Source organism: Conger conger, chromosome 12, assembly GCF_963514075.1.
Source record: "Conger conger chromosome 12, fConCon1.1, whole genome shotgun sequence".
Taxonomy (NCBI): Eukaryota; Metazoa; Chordata; class Actinopteri; order Anguilliformes; family Congridae; genus Conger; species Conger conger.
Genome location: NC_083771.1, coordinates 41205012 through 41225970, shown reverse-complemented (window position 1 = coordinate 41225970; position 20959 = coordinate 41205012). Strand labels below are relative to the sequence as shown.

Here is a 20959-nt window from a genome sequence, read left to right as displayed (position 1 = left end):
TTTCAAGACCATTTACGGTAATTTATTAAAACTGAACGCAAAAACAGTTACAGTTAAGCAGTCATGTCCAAAATTGTATCGCATTGTTTTACTAGAAACACACATGCATAAATTGGTGCTCAGTATATTTTACACATTAAAAACAACTATTTTGTAATGTACCGCAAGAGCCTCTTTACAGACCTTCCTTCACACAACTGTTTTCTTTAGTAATGTGCTACAGAGAAAAAGTTGAATAAGGCAAGTGTTATCAACATTTTATATTTACTAAGTTAAACATTTTTCAAAAGTTAAAATAGCTCCTGAAATGAAAGCGATAATCCCGAGGGTGTTTATTCAACGTTCACCCAGTCCCCCCGGCCCCGTAACCTTCCAATTAAAAACGTGAGAGGATCCTGGGGGCTGAGAAGAAACAGGAGAAGATACACTCCCTGCAGTACATCACAGGATGCACACCCACAACCCCAACACTTCAGACCCTTGACACAAAAAGACACATGGGACTGCGTGTAGGAGGAAAGATTGGCATGTTATGAACTCCAAAATTCAGCGGAAGGGAACATCAGGTCTAATGTTGAGAGCGGGCATGCATTACATCGAAACATGGCCGAATGATGGCAGACAGGACACGGATCACCTGTCTGACCGGCCCATTACCGGAGGAAAAGCTTGACCTTGGTGAACGCTTTGTTTGTTTCCTGGACATTTTCCCGTTCTTGCGGTTGGAGTATTGGAGAGAGACGGTGATACACACGCCCGACCCATTATCTCCCAGCGAGCCGGACCGCAGGTCACAAACGCATCTGGCCCAGAAGCGATTAAAACAGCGTGATGCTTCCTCAAAGCCACGTCAGAGCCCTGCCCTACAGCAGACAACAGTGGCAGCCATTAAATTACTACCTTTTATTAACTCGCTCACGCATCCTGTGATCATATGATTATTAACGGCCATTTCATATTCCATCTCCATCATCTCGTGATGAGGAATGACACAACAGGGAACGTCCACGCACTACTCAGCCCTAAATCATGACACAAACATACATAATGCATACCGTATGATAAGGCTTGGCATTTCACACTGTCCTCAGAATATTCATGTGCATGTTATTCATCACAGGCGAGGGTAGAAGGCATTTTAATGTGGTGCACGTGCAAAAAACCTTTTTCCCCTAAAGTTCAGCCCAGGCCAAACTCCCCCAGGTTTCAGACAGTTTCATTTGTAGTCAGTCGATACCTGGGGGAAAAATGACGATACAAACACTTTTCCCAGTAACACTTTCATTTGGGGAAGAAAGACCTGTAGATTAGTCATACAGCAGGGACATCTTACTTCTTCCAAACAGCCCATAGTACTAAGATACAGAGTGGAGGGAAGGAAGACGCAGGAAGTTCACTGCGAGATCTTAAGTGGTAGGGTATGAAATCCAGATGACATCTTTTTGCTTCATCATTGTTTTATATAATAAAAGTATGGCTCCAGACACACTGTCTCCTCTGCCTGTGATGGCAATGAGCAAGAGATGGAACTGCTGCTCTCAATGATACAGAAAGAGTCATTCATCTAGCCTGTCATTATGCATCGTGATATTTCTGCTGCTCAAAATTTAAATGTTATTAGACTTTTTCATCGTGTAATCTTTATTATTTTATTAGATGATAGTCGCAATGATTGAACCAGAAAAAAAAAAGGATTATATAAAACATGAAATGCCACATTCGTTAAAATCTGTTGATTTGTTATGGGTCTAGATTTACAGTGGAAAAATACTGTACGATGAAGCACAATAAAAACACGGGAATCAATTTTTCTAACAAAAAACATGACTTTTGTATTTTCAGTTATTTTCTGTGTTGCTCTCATTCTGTACCATCGTTGTATTGCCACGTCAGTCAGCCATTTTATCTGTTCTTTTGGTCCATGCATCTGATTTAACAAAATAGCTAGATGAAATCACTTGTTTTTTTCACATAAGCTGTGAACAACAAGCATCCCACTTTGGTCTAGTGGTTTAAAAGGAAGATATCAAAGGGTACATTTGATCGTATCAAAGTGATAAAAATCAAATTGAATGCTCACAGGGACATCAACAGATTGCCTTGAAAGAGATCATCAGGATTTAACCCCTTAGAAAGAAGGAATGAGAGACACTGAGTCAAAGAGAGCGAGACAAAGAGAGAGAGAGAGAGAGAGAGAGAGAGAGCTAGCACACGTATCTACTGCAGTTCACACAGCTCAAAATACACATTAATATTCAACCCTGCTCTGAGGTAAAACAAAATGAACATGCAGTGCCTGATACAGATGATTAGGAACAGACTGCATGGGGGATTAAGAAGGCTACCAGTTGGCTACACAGTTGTGGAGTGAATCATGCGTGTACAAGCCAAGGTGTATGAGATACCGAAAATACCGAAATGTAAAAACACTCATGAAACACAGTATTAAACAGGACAGACTGGTACAATTTCAGATGACATACTGACTGTTTGGCAGGACTGAGTGACACTATACCACAGGACTGAAAATATTCCACATGGTTGACTGACACTAATCCATATAATTGACTACCACTAATTGATATCATTAAATAACGCAATTTCACAGCATGGATTGGCACTGACAGTGATCCACGTGGGTGGCAACCATATTTAAGATGAAACTGAATGCAACTGCAAAAAAAATAAAAAATTCAGCGAAATTGATTTTCCTGTTTTATAAGCTGACCCATACAGTGAGGAAATTATGACTAAAACTTTTGGCTATGGCTGTATGTATATGTGTCAATATAAATATAGTGGAAGTGTACTGTTACACAAAGTGTAATTCTCAAACATAACAAAATAGAAACAGCCTGATTTAGTCCTAAATTATCGCCAGGATATGATGTCCCTGGCTGAAACCAGCCAAAATATATGATAGATTAAACTTCGTTGTAAGTAACTTCATAAGGCCTTGGTAAAGCATAACTATATGTGCATAGAATTTGTACTTAAAGGGCAGTGAAACGTCCGCTTTTGCCCAGTCTCCACAAACTGCACAATTTTAAAAGATACGATCTGGAAGGTGGTGGTGTCAGTTGGCATTCAATGACATGTCATAGTCTAGGATGACCATGCAAATGGAAAAATAATTAGTTTTATTAAATCCCAGTTCAAATACATTATGATCTATAACCATGAAAAGTAGACCAACTAGCTAGACTAACTAACCAGACCAAGCATTTGTTTTCAGTTTTAACATCGCAGAAGCGGTGCTCACACTTTTTATAGGCAAATGTTATTAGCCGTTAGCCACAGGGTTCTTGCTAATTAAAATAAAGTGCAAATCTGAGTTTTCAACCAGTTTTCTGTGCGGTAAGCCATGCGGTGGCTTTCTGGTGTTTTGAAAAACGCTCTTATTATAATATATACATAACAGCATGGCTCCACTAGATGGCTCCACTGGGGCTAAGCTAAATTAGCTGGTTACAACTGAACCAGAGCATCATTGCTTAATCTAATGAGTGGAAAACATTAGTGAGCGTGAGCTAGCAAAATGCAACAGGAGGCGATCAGATTAATTGATGAAGGCAATAGCTGAAGTTGATGTCTGCAGTGGCGCCGTGCCGTACGACTACATTTTGCGCTCATCTGAAGACTCGTAACTGACCTCTTGGAAACCACGGCAGACTTCCCCCTCACGGCGTGAGCTTGGAAAGATTATGACATTTATGTGCGCGTGTCCACTCTTGCCGACTGGCTCAACGAGGGGCGGAGACGGGGAGTTAATTTGCTCACGTTCATACAGATTTTCACCCTGCCGCCACCGCGTGGCTCAAAAGAAACATTTCAGTAAATGGTTGGCATTTGTATAGCGCCTTTTTCCAAAGCGCTGTACAATGGATGCTTCTCATTCACCCATTCATACACACACTCACACACCGACGGCGATTGGCTGCCATGCAAGGCGCCGACCAGCTCGTCAGGAGCATTTGGGGGTTAGGTGTCTTGCTCAGGGACACTTCGACACAGCCCGGGCGGGGGATCGAACGGGCAACCCTCCGACTGCCAGACGACTGCTCTTACTGCCTGAGCCAAGTCGACTGCTCTTACTGCCTGAGCCATGTCGACTGCTCTTACTGCCTGAGCCATGTCGCCCCTCAGTCAGGGTCACTATTTCTTTTGCACAAAATGGAGTGGCATGGCTTAATTAGATTTACAAAAACAATAGGATTAATGTTATCTATAAAACGACACTTTTTTTTACAGAAAAAAAGGGATTCAGGGTTTATTACTCCTTTAAGAATGCATTCAAGAAAAGCTTCAGTACTTCACGACAGCATGTGAAAAAGTAAAAAATGAATTTCGGCACATGAAAGCTGCTCTACTGTAGCGGTTTTGTAACTCCAGAATATAAGTATCTAATTGCTAAAAAGGTGTAACCCCATACTCGTAAAGGTATTTTATTAAGTTGTGCAAGCAATAACAACAAGGAATAAAATGTAAACAAAATGAAATAACTAAAAGCATTTCTGTATCCAAAGTACTGTCCTCCAGGCAGCTTTTATCACTGGATCCATTCATACATTTACAGATTCAAGCACATCCGTCACGGAAGATAAACACAGCAGAGTGCGTGTGCTCCCATTGTCCCTCCCTTCTTCCCTGCAACTCCTCTCTGGCCTGTTTTGGGGTGCAATGCCCTCACACGCTGGCTACCTGCATTTAAAACAGGAGTTGTCCTAGACTCAGGAATAACGCAGGCCTGAAAGTATCCCAATCCAATCGTGTATATACACTCACCGAGCACTTTATTAGGAACATACTTTATTACGCCTACTTATTCATGTGATTTTCTAATTAGCCAATTCTGTGGCAGCACACAATCATGTAGGTATGGGTCAGGAGCTCTAGGTAATGTTCACCACAATCATCAGAATAGGGAAAAAATTTGATCGAAGTGACTTGGAATGATGGTTGGTGGCAGACAGGGTGGTTTGAGTATCTCAGAAACTGATGATCTCCTGGGATTTTCACACACACTAGTCTCTAGTTGGCAATGAATGGTGCAAAAAAACAACAAAAAAATCCAGTGAGCAGAAACAGAAACAGACCAGCTTTGCCAGAACTGGTCAAAGCTGACAGGAAGGTGACAGTAACACAAGAGTGGGATGCAGAACAGCATCTCTGAACACACAACATATCATAACTCTTAGTGGATAGGCTACAGTAGTAGAAGTCTACAAAATAAGTCTAATAAATACCTAATACAATGCTCAGTGAGACTTTATGTACAGGAGATGCAATAGGGGCTTCAGTGCCTTTTGACTTGTCTGCATAAAGATTTTTCTGCACTCACGGAATGGGTGTAGAGCTATCTGCTAGCAGAAGATAAACAGCAATTCTCTTGCAAAGACAATCAGAGAAGCTATTAATGAAATTCATTCTGGACGGTGGGTGCGATGATGTTTTATTCAACGACACAGAAGCATGTTGCTCAGAGATAAATCTGTCTGCTTGAAAGAATTGCCAATAAATTTACAGTACTGTAGTGTCGGGGATTGTGTTCTGAGATTGCAAGGAGATGCGGAGAAATTAGGCGGCAGCCCAAACTACTTGTTTGTTCATTGCAACTGGCCATTCTCTGAATTTGAATGTGTTTGAATGTGATTGAATTTGAGTGTAAACTTGCAACTAGGTTTCTCATAATTTGTACATACTGCAGCTGTGTGCTACACTGTTTGAAGAATTAGACATTGTGTAATAAGAAACAGAACACATAATAACAAGTACATATTTATGTATCAGGACCAAGTTACACAGGCAGTAAAGAAATATTTTACATTGCTTATTCATGACAATTTTTCCACATGTATTAGAATTAATAAGGTCTCCTTTAAGGGAGCCAGAAGATGAGAATTTTTTTTTTTACTTTGCATATAATAATGCAGTAAAGCAATGCTGTAATTCTGTTTAGAATTAATGGAATATTTAATTTTCACCAAACAAATATCAAACCACTTACTTTACCGATCGATAAATGAGTCAAAAGAGCCATCTGCATTCCAGGCAGCAGATTAAGCATTTCTGCTTCTAAATCTAAATCAAGGGCAGCAGCAAAGCCTCTAAATGTACACTGCCGTGAAGGAAATCCGGCCCCACTGCAGTCTAAAGGGTCCCTCTGAGGCCCGAAATCCCACACGATGACCTTCCAATTCCAATAGAGCAAATTACTCCATATACAGTATAAAAGATATAATATATACAGACCTACTTTCTTTACATTATACAATAAAGCTGAATATTTCACCATTAATAAATTGGTTATTTTTACATATTGCACTTTCACTGCACTTTCAAGGGTATCGGTGACAAGGGACAACCTATGACTTCCCAAAGGGGGTTTTTGTGTCCCATAAGACACCTGGAAGGAATAAGGAGAGGCTGTGGAAGGAAATTACGAGAGCCAATAACAAGTCAAAAGGTACGGCTCTCTCCCTGGGAATATTATTCAAATACACCCGTGTACTTTCAGTGAATGAAAGCACCGAAATCTCGAGACTTAGACTGCTGTTTACAATTAATTGGAGCTAGAGAGTGAGTTACCCCACTAAAATGTAAAGAGTAGTCCACAGATAATTAGTCAGTGGAATTAGAGATGGATAGCCCTAATACTGCTTTAAAGGTGCCATAATTACATTCCCCTTGCCATGCGGATTATAAAGGAGTTGAAGGTGTTATAAGAACACTGTGGAACTATCAAAACGCAGAGGCCCCTAATAAATTCACAGAATCCCTATGAAGAAAATGTGCATTTAAACGAGCCGCATGGACTTCCCTGAAGTCATGACATCACTACGATAAGCTTGTTTGCTTCGGCACAGCCCACCTAGCGGAAACAAATCCAAGAGCTTGGCACAGACGCCAAACAGAACAGAGGTTCATTGATATGAATGAGCCTTAAAATACAGTCACTAAAAAAGTCTAGTCTTGAGAGGCGATGGAAAATGGACATGTTTTGGTACTTAAAACCATACAAACATCTTCTTATGGATATCAGGACCGAAATAAAACACTGATGTGCAATATGGGACCTTTAAATGCATATATATGTTCGTAAGTAATGCAAAGCTTTTTTCAGGTCTGCATTCTCTTTGTCAATATTCTTTGCTTGTTCATATTACATGTTCTGAAACGGACTAGCTGTTAATTAAAATTACATTTATAAAACGTTTGACTAGCCTGTTCACAAGAGCTCATCATGTTTCCAATAAAGCATTGGAAGGCTGGAAACGATGGCAGACTCTGATGCTACAGTTACAGCAAGGGCCCTGAGGTGGGTAACATGGGAGAGAACGTTTTCCAGAGCATTAAAACATTCAGAGCATTAAGTAAACACAGAGTCATTAATGATTAATTACTCCCAGCCCTGGATGACTACTGGGAAAGTACAAACAAACAGCCAAGAGTTCACAGCAGAATTGGGGTATATGTGTAAGAATGACACATGAACACATGACACAGTCATGACAAAAGTTTTTTTGCAGGTAATAATTCAGTGAAGTAGCTAGCAGGCTACGCAGCCAACTGTATATGCCAACGGAACTTCATACAACCGGTTTGTTACATAATGAGATTTTGAGCACATTTATTTTCAGGAAAACATGAAATTACAATTCACAGTCATGAGCTGAAGCAATAATTCATTTGATACATTTTATTTCAACATTTTCACTAACCTGTATAGTGCTGCATCTGGCTAACTTTGTAGGCTTAGTAACATAAATGGACATTTCCACTAGGGGTGTACAACAAAGTCACTATCTGTATCAATATTTTATCTGTTCAATCACCAAAATGATGTATCTGTATTTGGATGGAAACCGAAAGTGGGCGTGGCCAAACTGAAAGTGACTTGGATTTGGAATGAAAAGTGCAGCTTTAAGGTAAAGGTATTCACATCCATATCAAGTGATTCCATGTAGGAATTATAACCATTTTAATACTCTGTCCCCCATTTTAGGGAAACAAATGTAATGAACATAATCTCAAGTCGTGTATATTTAGTGTATTTAGTGTGAAATCTTTTCCATTCAATGGCAGCTTAAAGACTGCAACCCACAGACATCATCAGATGCTTTTGCCTCCTGCTTCTCTTCATTATCACTTGCTCATAATTATGCGATACTATGTGGAATGACTTGTTGTTACTTGTTCATTTGCTGCCATAGATGTGGATTCAGGCAGTATATACACCCCGGCTCCAGGAAGGTAGGCTACTGCTTCTACTGCTCCTTGTGTGATTGTGGGTAAAACCCTCCAACATACGGGCAAACACACATACACGCACATACAGGGAACAGCGGCTTGAAGCCACTTGATTAGCAGCAGGTTTGCACACATCCACATCGCCGCAAATCTATATGTCAATGAATATTCATGTATGCAGCCCGCACCATGAATTTCAGTCACAAACTTCACAGCACGTTAATATACCACGGGCTGGGTGAATTCTCACTTCTGAATAGCTGAAAAGTGCATTAAACCAGACATCTATGGCAAGTAGTTCCAGTCAAACAGTCTAATGATGATGATGATGATGATGATGACCTCAAAATAGGATAGCATTCGAATTTTGAATTCCTGCACAATCCTACTTCTGTTTACTTGAAATCAGGTAACTTTTCCCCACCTCATACTCCCTTTGGCAAAAAGCACATCTATAATAGAATAAGAATCTCTGTGTGTATCTGGCTCTGGAGCTAAATCACAGCCACACTGGGTCCTGTATCTGCACTCAGACCTGCCTGACAGAAAGTGCTGGGAATCATGGAAGGTAGTTTTGAATGCTTAATAATTAATTTCTTTTTTTCTGGCAAACCCTAACTGAAAATGTGTCTACTGTCTTTTAATAATTAATCTCTGAACTGAATTTTTTATTTTGTGACGATTTATATGTTTTTATAAAAAGACATGGCAGCAGGTCCTTGGGTTTATTTGCGAATAGAATTCAGGAAAATTTATTTTGAATAAAACGTGTTTAGCTGTAACACACCAATGCCTTTACTATCTTTCAGCAACAAATAAAAGCAAAATAAAATATATTCTGTATATACAGAGACAATTGCACACATACCACGTTTAATTTAATTATGTTGTGGCGGACTACTTACCTGGACAAATTCACATGAACTAGGCTGAGATAAGGAATGCTGGAGAACACAGGGAGCTCAGAGTAAAATATAAACATTTTAATTCGACAGAACATTTGGACAATGTGATTGATGAATGGTGCACTCTATGCTTAACATGCCTATCTCACATTTCCGGGAAGGCAAACCAGTCTTCCAGTAGCTTGGTATTGCTTAGTTCATTGCAGAAAATGGATGAGCACGGATTTGCTTCTGAACCAGGGCACAAAACACTGGTTCGGAAGCAAATAATGTGCGTATTGTTTTTCACTGCTCCATCTCCAAGAGGAAACAACCCTATTTGTCCTTTAATTCATTCCAACAAACACCACAGAAAACTGTGGATAAGGGCTATTAGCATAGATTAAGCAGGAGAGGGATTTGTAGTGAAAAAAAGCATGGGACAGCACTGTCATGCAATAGTAGTCCACCGCTAGTATCAAAATGGTCATTTGTGTTTTCTTTGGCGAAAGCACTCATACTTAATGACATTATTCTCATACTCAACTTTCTTCCTTCTTTTCTAACAACAACCTGCTAGACCCCCATCAGTCTGGCTTCAGATTGGGCCACTCGACAGAGACTGCGCTCCTCTCCGTCAGTGAGTCACTTCATGCCGCACGAGCAGCCTCCCTCTCCTCTGTCCTCATTCTTCTAGATCTCTCTGCTGCCTTCGACACTGTGGATCACTCCATCCTCCTGTCTGCCCTGTCAGCAACGGGCATCTGTGGCACAGCCCTGGACTGGATTGAGTCCTACCTCTCTGGTCGCTCCTTCCAGGTTGCCTGGGCTGGTTCGGTATCGACACCTCGGCCCCTCGCCACAGGAGTTCCCCAGGGCTCAGTCCTTGGCCCACTTCTTTTTTCTCTCTACACTCGCTCCCTTGGCCCTGTGATCACTGCACATGGGCTATCCTACCACTGCTATGCGGACGATACCCAACTCTTCGTCTCGTTCCCGCCGTCTGATACGCAGGTTTCAGCCCGTATCTCTGCTTGCCTGAGGGACATCCAGAGCTGGATGGACAACCACCATCTAAAGCTCAACCCAGGTAAAACTGAAATGATATTCATCCCTGCTAATACCTCTCCCCATCTGGATCTCTCCATTTCCCTCGGGGATACCACACTCACGCCGTCACCCAGTGCAAGGAACCTCGGCGTGGTGATGGACAGCAGACTGTCCCTTTCCGAGAACATTGCGGCGGTGACCCGGTCTTGCAGGTTCTTCCTATACAACATACGGAGAATCCGCCCCTTTCTCACCCCCTACTCGACCCAGCTCCTGGTCCAAGCGATGGTTCTGTCCCGCCTGGACTACTGCAATTCCCTCTTGGCTGGCCTCCCAGCGTCCGCCATCAGACCCCTCCAACTCATCCAGAATGCAGCAGCTCGTCTGGTCTTCAACCTTCCCAAATACTCACATGTCACCCCCCTGCTTACTTCCCTCCACTGGCTGCCTGTCATGGCTCGCATCAAATTCAAAACATTGGTGCTAGCCTTCCAAGCAGTTAAAGGGTCTTCCCCAGCTTATCTGCAAAAAATCATCAGACCCTACACCCCTGCCAGACCTCTTCGTTCAGCCTCCACAGGCCGCTTGGCACCTCCCCCTCTCAGAACCTCCACCTCACGCTCACGACTACTGTCTGTTCTGGCTCCACGGTGGTGGAACGAACTCCCCGTTGAGGTCAGAACTATAGAATCTCTCCCCACCTTCAAGCGCAAGCTGAAGACACACCTCTTCAAACAGCACCTCTCCCCATCCCTCCCTACCTCCCTGTGAACCTTAATTGTTGTCTCTGTGACTTGTGTATCGGTATTTTAGTTGGCTAGGTAAGCAGTGTTTGGATAGTTAACTTTGGTGACTTTTGCTCTGTTTGTTTGTTTGTTCAAAAAAATAAAAAAAAAATAAAATAAAAATGGCCCTTGTTCTTATCTTTGTTGTACAGGTAGCAGTTGAAATTGTACTTACCTCTAGGGTCTTTCAGCGAACTTATCCCTGGTTATGGGTATGCACTTTGTTGTACGTCGCTCTGGATAAGAGCGTCTGCCAAATGCCAATAATGTAATGTAATGTAAAATTATATTTAAAGATTTTAGTGAAGACTCAATACTCAACTTGTCACTATTTAGGTTTAAATTTACCAGTCTGAAACAAATAGAAAATACAAAGCTGCTGTTTGTCTATAGACCCTATACAAATATGTATATAGAGTTACGTATGTTAACATCCCCAAGTATCATATAAGTAAAGCTAAATGATGCTAAATAATGACATATCATGAAACAAAAGCAGTCAAGTAACTGTAACTGTATTCCCTTGGTGAACACAGTATTAATTACAAAAGTAACTAATGTTACTTTTGACTCCAAATAATGACATATGGAACTAAATAAATTCTGAAACCTAGACTAACAGGGTTCACTTAGCGAACATGATATGCTACTGCTAGAATGTTAACATTAATTAAACAAATGTTAGCATTTTTGATTTTAGCTGACATAACATTCAAATGTTTATGCTTGTGTAACATTTCCCATCTGAAAATAACACATTAAAGCTGGTGGAATGGAATGGGCTGGGATGTCAGGGATTCCTGGCTTTGCACTAGGATAAATGACTTGTGCACACGGAGTCATCATGTGACTAAAGAAGTCAACATCCTTTAGTCTAAGGAAAATGGCTGACTGGCAGTAGGCTGGTAATACTGCAAAATGATTTCTCAGACCCATATTTCTGTCTGTACTCCACTAAACTGACGAGCGAAGTAATCGTATTTCTGTTCATGTGTCCTTCAGAAAAGCAACAGAAATGGCAATGAATGAACCATGAGACAGATATTTTTGTCAGATAGTCCTAATTTATTTATTTCCATGGATTGACAGATGTTTTCCCGAGATGGCGTCTCAGGGCCGCCCTACAGGGGGGCTTGAGCCAAGCCGAGTGGGAGACAGATTACCATCAGCACGCCGGGCAATACCAGCACAGTAATTATAATGTGGCGTCCTGCAGGATTGCAGGGTTTGGTCACAAATCTCGAAAGGTTCCTGAGTTTCTGGAATAAACCGGGGAAGAGCAAAGTCTGGGCTTTTGTACTTTATTTAGGTGAACGGCTTATTTATGGGTGTCTGTGGGTTGCCATCTCTTTCCTGGATAAACCTCGGCACAAAGCGCAGCCATCATAATTCATGTTCGTGACCAGTTCCAAGAGAATAGAAAAGCCACACAACTTCTATTGTTCATGTGTCTCAGGACAACGCCTCAGCAACACAAGATGCAGTGTTTTCCGGAACACACGATCACGGCCTTTTAATGTCCGTCTGCAGGAGGGCCATGAATCAGAGACATAGGCACCGTGTGCAAGAGGCTTGGGCTGGCTAAGCCTTCCCTAATTTATAATAAATAAATGAATTTAATTCAAATTGGCCAAGCATTCATCGACAAATGGGCTTCTGGGTCGAGCGATAGAGTCAACAACCGTATTGCCATTTTATTCTTTCGCCACTGCAAGCATTTGTTAATCACAGTGTGTTTTTTTCACAGAGAAAATACCTGCCTTGATTTTCTTTTGTCCTTTCAGGAAGGAAAGCAAATGCTCGGAAAAGCAGTCTATTGCCAAAATACTCCTTGCAAGCGATTCACAGTCCTGCTAAACCATAATTTTCTGAGCTATTTTTTCAACACACAGCCATACCTTCAGCTGCACGACCGCTGTGTGATTTTATGACACACCGTATGAACCCGTCATAAAAAAATAAAAAATCTCTTTTCTTCACACTTGCCTCCCGCTCATGTACTTGCTCTTTAAAAAGTCATATTTCATTTATTTCAAAGCAGTTCAATAAAAAATAAAAAAAACATCTCAGAAAGACATGGTAGCATTCTCTCATGAAAAACTCACCCACACCCATATTGCTACATACCAGGGCACTGTTATAATATGCATTAGGGACGCACAGTAATGCCCTTCAGATGACTGGATCTCAATGCGAGATGCTTCGTTTATCAAGGTTATGCATCACCCTGCGTTGTGATGGAGGCATAGCCTTTGTCTGTGTCTTTTCTTATCTTTGTACTTCTGCCCCCCCCCCCCCCCAAACACAAGCACAGATGCACACTCCGCAACAAATTCACCATGACATTCATTTATCAAACCTGTGCACATAAGCGTACATTCTGAGTCAATAACAGACACACGGGCGATAAGACCGTTTGAAAAGAAAAGGGAGTCGTATCTTGTTGCACAATCCAGCGCCGCGGTGCTACAACGCAGTTCGGCCGTTAATGAACTTTGAACCGAGGGACATAAAGCATGTAGCATGCATAAAGAGGACATGAAAGAACCGGGAAAGGTCACTGCCCCCTCGTATGATCGCGGGGGATGCCATCGCTGAGAGATGCAAGTGAATGCACAAGTGGCTCCCTTTAATCACCACGTAAGAGCCGTCACTACGCTCCAAGATTTTCACCGTTTACCTGCGGTGTGTGAGTCACTGTGAGCTCTGACCCTACACGCCGGAGCCTCTCGTGAGGCTGCCGTCTCGTCAGTCCCAAAACCTCTCAGCCCTACTTCCAACAGACTCCACTTTACCAGTGCACTTTTTCTCATTCAAATGGGTTGAGATGTGCAGCACTGCGAGGACCAAATTGCTTATCTAAGCTTATGGAAATCGACGGTGCTGGAAATTTGAATGTAAAACAAGAGGCCAAGTGGGAATGAGCACATCTGTACGTGTTAGAAAGAACAACACAGAGAGAAAAGCACAGATGAAAGAGGTTGGTAGTTTCACACCACTAAGTTCAGTATGCACCTGCTCACTATCTCAATTTGAGGAAAGACAAATGATTTTTCCCAAGGGCCCTTCATTATCATTCCATGTCCTCATAAAACCAAAATCTCCCTACTGCCTCATCATGCCCATAGGTTTGTTGGATAAAACAGTTCTTACCCCATAACTGCACTTGTAAACTTTACATGGATCAAGAGTGATGGTTGATATAAATCTCAGTTTAATTATCAGTAATCAAACTAGTAATGAAATTCCTTTTTTCTCTCTTATCATTAATTCTTTTCATCTTTCACATCTGCTTTCTCAACCATCTCTATAACATACTGTGCATAACTTTCCTGTAGCAATAGTGCTAAAGCGTGTCTCTCCTTTTTCTACAATTTTTCTAAAATGTTTTAAAACATGTATATGTAACACTTTTCTTTTTTTTCCATTTTGCATTAGCAATTGCAGTAAACGTGATAAGGACTGAGTATGACACTCTCAGTTTCCCACCTCATTCAGTTGACTCTTCAGTCTCTGAGATTTGTCTCTGTGATGTTGCGCTTTACATCAAACTTGAGCTGAAGGTCAATTCTATGTATTCTAGGGAAATAAATTCAGTTAGTGTTTGAAAATGAACCCCAGGGAAAGTATTCTGCTGGGTCAATCAAACACAAGGCAAGTCAATGGTTTTTTCGAGGCAGATTTATGAATGTGTGGCACACATTACCTCTGTTAAATTTTCCGTAGAACAATATTTCAATACCCGGTACCTGAAGTTTGAATAAGTCAGTACTACTGTGCCTATTTCTTAATTCCCGCCACCCAGCCATGAATGCTCATCCATTAACATGCAATTAAAAAAAGAAATGGGAAAGAGTGAATTGAATCACTTGTCCTGATATCCTGGACTCGTGGCTTGTTTAATGTGAGCTGTATGCCGTCAGCACCTTCTCTAAATGAATTATGCAGGAGAGGGAGGGAGCTCTGTACCATGACGGCAACAAAGAGAGTCTTAGCAAAGCGTTCCACATCAGAGGGTTTTTTTACCGGATGACCTTCCTCTCCAAAAAACCTTAAAGGCAAGAATCCTTATCATCAGTGCCCATTAAAACATCAACTCCACTGATAAATCCTGTTTGAAACTTTATTTAAGCATCAACAAGGAACACGGCAAGCTTACTGTATTATACACTCTGTGGGGTGAATGTACACTCTGCGAAACTGATATCCAATTATTCTGGTGTGTTGACATTGCAATTCTCTTTTGTCGCTTCAGCACACAATATGTTCTACTGTGTGTCTGTATGTATGTGTGTGTGTGTGTGTGTGTGTGTGTGCATGTGTGTATGTCTGCTTGTGTGAGTATTGCAGTAGGTCTGCATCAGAGGGGTTATACTCTTATGTAAAATGCACCTCCTGTGAGAATCTTTTGATTGTTAATGAGTCAGCCATCACATCTCGGAGGCAGATCGATACCCTATAATAATATATGGATGGGCACGCTTCCTGTCAGGAATTAATGAGTGCGTGCGAATGTCATACGTGATGGCAGGGCCTTCCTGTCAGAACTGCAATTATTGGCAATTTCTCTTATGACACGGTGCCCCCTGCTTTGAGTGGGATAAAGTTGTTGTGGAGAATCCTGCTCTGGCCCAAACCTTCCCTCTTCCCATTAATGAGGTGACAGGCTCAGCTGTCCGTTAAAAGGGGAAAAACCGCAGGGCCATATTGATTTATTAAACCCGCCCCTCACAGTCATTTTTGCAAGACTGTGGCCTCTGACCTCGCTCTGTTGGCTCTGGCAACAGTGCAAAGCTGCCGGTCAGTTCAATAACGTTTTATGGCCTCTATTGCTGACGTGAGACTGCAAAAGCTTTCTGGAGGGCATGATTCTATGGGTGAGGGTCAGATCAGTGTAAGGACCCGAGATGGTGTTGACTGATAAAGAATCTTCGGTGAAGTAGATGGTGAAGTGATTCAAAAGATTTTTTGTACCGTGACTTTCAAAAGTCTTACCCCTGTCATGTTTTCCCCAACAGACTTGGCGTCATGACACTTTTACATAGGAAATAATATTTCAAATGATCCCAACCTAATCCATGCTGTAAAATCAGAAGTTGCCAAGATTAGATCTATTTCATATTTTGAGTGTGAGATCGAACAGATAAACAGCACTGAGATTTTACAGTACCATGGCTTTTATAGATTATCTTTACCAAGGCTGCCAGCAATTCCAGATTGTATTGTATATTAGAAAATGCACTCAAGTGCAGCTTTTGGCAATTATCACTGTTAATCTTCTATGTGGAAACTACTCATTCAAGTCAATGCAATTAAATTGTATTTTTCGAGGGCTTTTTAGAAAGGGCATTGTCACTAAATCAGCTTTACAGACATCCAGGCCTGAACTTGAACCCCCCAAAGAGCAAACCTAGAGTGGCAAGAAACAACTCCCTGACTATTAATAGGAAGAAACCTTGAGCAGATTAATTCTGGGGGGAACCCATCGACTGCTGACTGGCATCAGTTAATTGAAAAAGGCTAATAACATAATACGCAGAACTAAGAGAGTGACTATATAAATATTAATAGGGCCCAAGGACTCTGGTCATGTGGACAGAGGGGTGGGCCGGTCAATGGGAGTCACGGTTAAACGGGGCCACAGAAGCTGCCCTGGAGCTGAACCAACCCAACCAGGAGATGGGTGCTGCCTCCTAAGGCTCTTAGTGTCTTAGCTCAGACACAGCTCTGTGTGCTCACACACACTCCCACACTCTTCTCTCCAGCCCGACAGGTGCTGTGCTGTGTGTGTGTGTGTGTGTGTGTGTGTGTGCAATAGCTATAATCTCTGTATGCAGAACATCAGCTACATGAACCTGGTGAAAACTGGCACTAATGATGTCTAATGATGTCTCTTGGCATTGTCCCTATTCAAATAAACATAAAATACATAAATAAATAAAATATCCTTAGTGTATTTCAGTAGTAACTCATTTAATTTAATTTAATTTAATTTAATTTAATGTAATGAAAACGAAACACAAAAGAACAAAGCAAAGTACTCAGTTAAGAGGTTCAGCAAATGATCCTTCTCGCCAAAAGCAAGACAGACAAAACAGCATCTCCAAATCGTTACTGTTATCCCAAAACCCAATGTTGTACATGTTATACGGAGCAATAGTCTGCATACTGTAAAAGTAGATCCCAAATGCCAAAGGTTTTCATTTTAAATACATGACAAAGGGCTGGTCGTGTTGATGATTGTCCCAGCCATAGTCCAGCACAGGTCAAAATGTTGATCATGCTGTGGTGCATCTCAAAATTAATTATTGGTTTTGAGCTACTAATGTGGTGCGCAGGCTTTACTGCAGCTATCTATGTTGTTATTCTGCCCTAAACCAACGTCGCTGGCTTGGGTGTGCTGTGAAAGTCACCTTTTATCATTTGTGCGGGGCGATTTTTGGTTGATTTTGGGGGACGGCATTGGGTGAGGTGGATGGAGATTGGAGGAGATTGCCATCACCAGCCAGGGGGGCTGGGCAGGAGGCTGACCCAGAATGAGAATGGCTGGATAAACGGCTGTAAACTGGTTCATTCCGGCCCCTTCAAGCACTGTTTCATTCTTTGCAGGAATTTGAGAACAGGAAATTGATTACCACCGAGAAAAGCACAGCACAATAAAAACATTTTTCTGAACTAGGAAAAGAATGTCATTTCTTCCATTTATCCCTCCATAAAAAGTATTTCCGGATCCCCGTTTTCAGCTTTGTGGGTAGAATCTCTACCGTGTGATGTGTCCTTTGAGATCCCCTCCCTCCCTCCCTCACACACACACACACACACACACACAGCACAGCACCTGTCGGGCTGGAGAGAAGAGTGTGGGAGTGTGTGTGAGCGTACAGAGCTGTGTCTGAGCTTTGTGTAGGTACTGTACTCTCAGTTTGAAGCCTGGGGAACATGAATAAGCACAAGGCAACTTATGAGGAAGATTCTTTTAAAATGACTGAAAAACAAAAATTGCATATAAGAAGTGGAATTTTTTTTGATAGCCTGACATTGTCAACATTGTCATTTCAGCATTTTTACACTGAGAATTGCAAGGTTGCTATGTCTACATCCATTGCCTTTAATATAATCCTGTCTAATGTTGAACACACAGCAGTGCAGAAAGCCGGCGGTACTTTTCCCGCGTGTCTTTCAGGTCACCAAAACGAAATTGCCACCAATCCTGGGCAATCTCTTATTGATCCAGAGCTTTGGCAGAACTGGCTAACTCGTGGTAGGAGCAGCAGCTCGTGGGAGGAGCCGCAGCTCGTGGTAGGAGCAGCAGCTCGTGGGAGGAGCAGCAGCTCGTGGTAGGAGCAGCAGGGATGGCATGTTTTTCTCGCCCTGGGCCTCAGCGACGCCTCGGCCCACAGACGAAAGAGAGACAAGGGTTTTGGTTTAAAAGGCAAAGGAGCTGGCTTTACCAAGACAGTGACATATTTAGCTCAGCTCACCCCTCACCCCCTCATCTTCAGAAGGATTCCTCAATCCTGTAGCCCTGACGGCAAGTGACAGGGGTGTCATCACAACTCAGCCATCTGTGAATAACAGGCCCACTTCCTGCTCGGGGTGAATTCAGTATTCACCTTTGGCGTAATCACATGCACCACATGGGGCCTAAATGCTGCATTATGACTTTTGTTGCCAAAACGGTGGAAAAATGTAAAATGATAAACGCCGCAATTTGCTGTGTATTTTCATTTTTGACATTCTGCGGTGAAAGGAAGCAATTGCCATTTTTCTTTTGAGGTGCTCTTTTTGGTAGCCTTTTGCAGGGCTGCAGATAACAGCTGTAGAATTTGGAACCAGCCTGAACAGCACAAGAAGGATTAAGGTACATATCTTGCACTCACACACAGCATCTTACACTCCACAGTTCTATAAATAAAGCTCCACTTTTGTTTTATGATAGAGAGCACAAGACAAAACATGATAGAGAGAGAAAGAGGAAGAGACAGACAGAGAGAAAGAGAGAGACAGACTACGGATCCACTTTTGGGTCTGCTTATCGGAAAGTGATTTACTTTTTCTGCTTTTCTGTAAACAGAGATGGGGCTTGAGGAAAGCGCAAAAACAAACCCCTTTACTTCCCCCTTTCTCCTTGCTTCACCCTTCATGCCCTTTCAAGCTTCCCTCTTGCTCTGTACTCCTCTCTAAAACACATCTCTGCATCTCTGATTAATGCCTGGCAGAGGAGCAATTTGCATGCACCTCTGAACTCCTGATATTTAGATTGGAGGTGTGTTATTGATGGACACTCGTTGTTTGTTTTGCACTTCATTTTTTATAAAGACCATTACGCAGATCAGGCTTGTACTATTCAAGTAGGAGGCAAACGGCCAAGGCAGCCACTAATACATAGGAAGCCACCTATCTGAAAACTTCATTTGTCCAACTGAGGAGACGAACAGCACAGTAAATGATTAAATAAAGTCATACGTAAACAATAGCTTATCAATAGCAAACCTGTGCATTTGTGACCTACCCAGCCAGTGTTCTCCAGTGATCTTCCCAAACCCCTCACGGTAAGAGTCCCAAGTGCGGAAGAAATTGACTGATCCATCCTCCCTGCGCTGGATGACCTGGAATGGACAAAAGGGTGGTCAGAGCCCAAAACAGTGGAGTTTTGATCAGAGATAGAGACTGCAGTTACAGGGAAACCTATCCACAATAGCTTAGTCACCAACCGTTTTCCCTGGAAAAACTGAACATTCAATATAACATCGCCTGGGCAGTACCCTGAAAGCAACCTCAAAGGTATTGTATTTCTATGATTCTTTACTACAATAATTTTTTATCTAAAATCTCATGTATTTCATCTTTTCTCAAATGCAATATGAATGGAAATCGTGTGTAAAATAAAACACTGGTCATCCTAGTTGGCTGCCATGCCCCACATAGACTTGCATACATAAATATTGTATATCGATAGTGTTATTGTGAGCATTGTAGCTTGACAATAAATAAAGGGCAATACAAAGGCTGGTCACCGGGGAGTGACGGGCTAAGCCACCGCGGCCTTTTTCAGCGTTCAGCCCGCGCAGGGAATTGTGGGAAGAGAAACTCAGACACTAATTGAGTCCCGATCCCATCACAGGAGATTAATCAGGAGGCAGAGGATCAATGAAGGCTGTGAATAGCAGCAGGAGCAGCTGCCCATGTAAATTAGCACCGTGCATTCACACCGCTCCGCGCGGTCCGCGCTGCGGGCGAAAGGGCCACAAACGCACCGCCGTCCGTCGTTTGCCTGTCCTGGAAGAGCCCGGCTGGGAAACGCACACAAAACCCCGCGCATCGGGGAAGCAACATTCATTAAGGCAATCAAAGTATGATCACCCCTCCATGGCCTCTAATATGTTCTTCATCCCCAGTTTCTCTCCTCCGTCAGAGTCAGCCTGGAAGCCTTTATGGGCGAACCGCCGGTATATGATCTTTGAAAACTCTCTCTCTTCTGTTAAATGTGCCAGAGCACTAAGCACTACTGGACATCTTTAACTGCCCTCCTCCCCCATTCCCCCCCTCACTCCCTTGTCCACAGCACACCCAGCCAGCTTTTCATTATTTACCACTACCAGAGTCAAAGCTCAGAGTTCTCTTTAGATGAAAGCCTCAGCTGATTTTTTTTTTTTTTTTTACTGTGCCTAGCGTATCAAGCAGGTAATTAAAAACACAGATTCTGTTGAATGTATGAATATTTGTCCGAGTGGGCTGCCAATATTCCAGCAGAGTGCTAAGCGCCCGCTGTAGATGTAAAAGAGCTCCGATAGGTGGGGATTAGTTTCACGTGCCCCGCGCAGGTGCATCCACGACCACCCACACAATGGGGGGAAACTGGTGACGCGCCTGGTCGCACACAGCGCGCGATGCTACTACCCCAGCAAAAAACAGATTCAAAATACAAATGCAGAAGACCCGAATCCTCAGTGAGCGAGAATGGGAAGTACGTTACAGCACTGCAAAGTG

At 42.4% G+C, this 20959-nt stretch overlaps 1 protein-coding gene across 3 annotated transcripts in view; it reads right to left on the bottom strand.

Moving 5' to 3' along the window:
* Window positions 1-20959, bottom strand: part of fibcd1b (fibrinogen C domain containing 1b) — a 113032-nt gene that overhangs the window by 17766 nt on the left and 74307 nt on the right. For all 3 annotated transcript variants that reach the window (XM_061263515.1, XM_061263514.1, XM_061263516.1), the window contains one exon: window positions 19482-19578. In XM_061263515.1, coding sequence (XP_061119499.1) covers window positions 19482-19578 — 97 coding nt within the window. The remainder of the gene's footprint in view (window positions 1-19481; window positions 19579-20959) is intronic.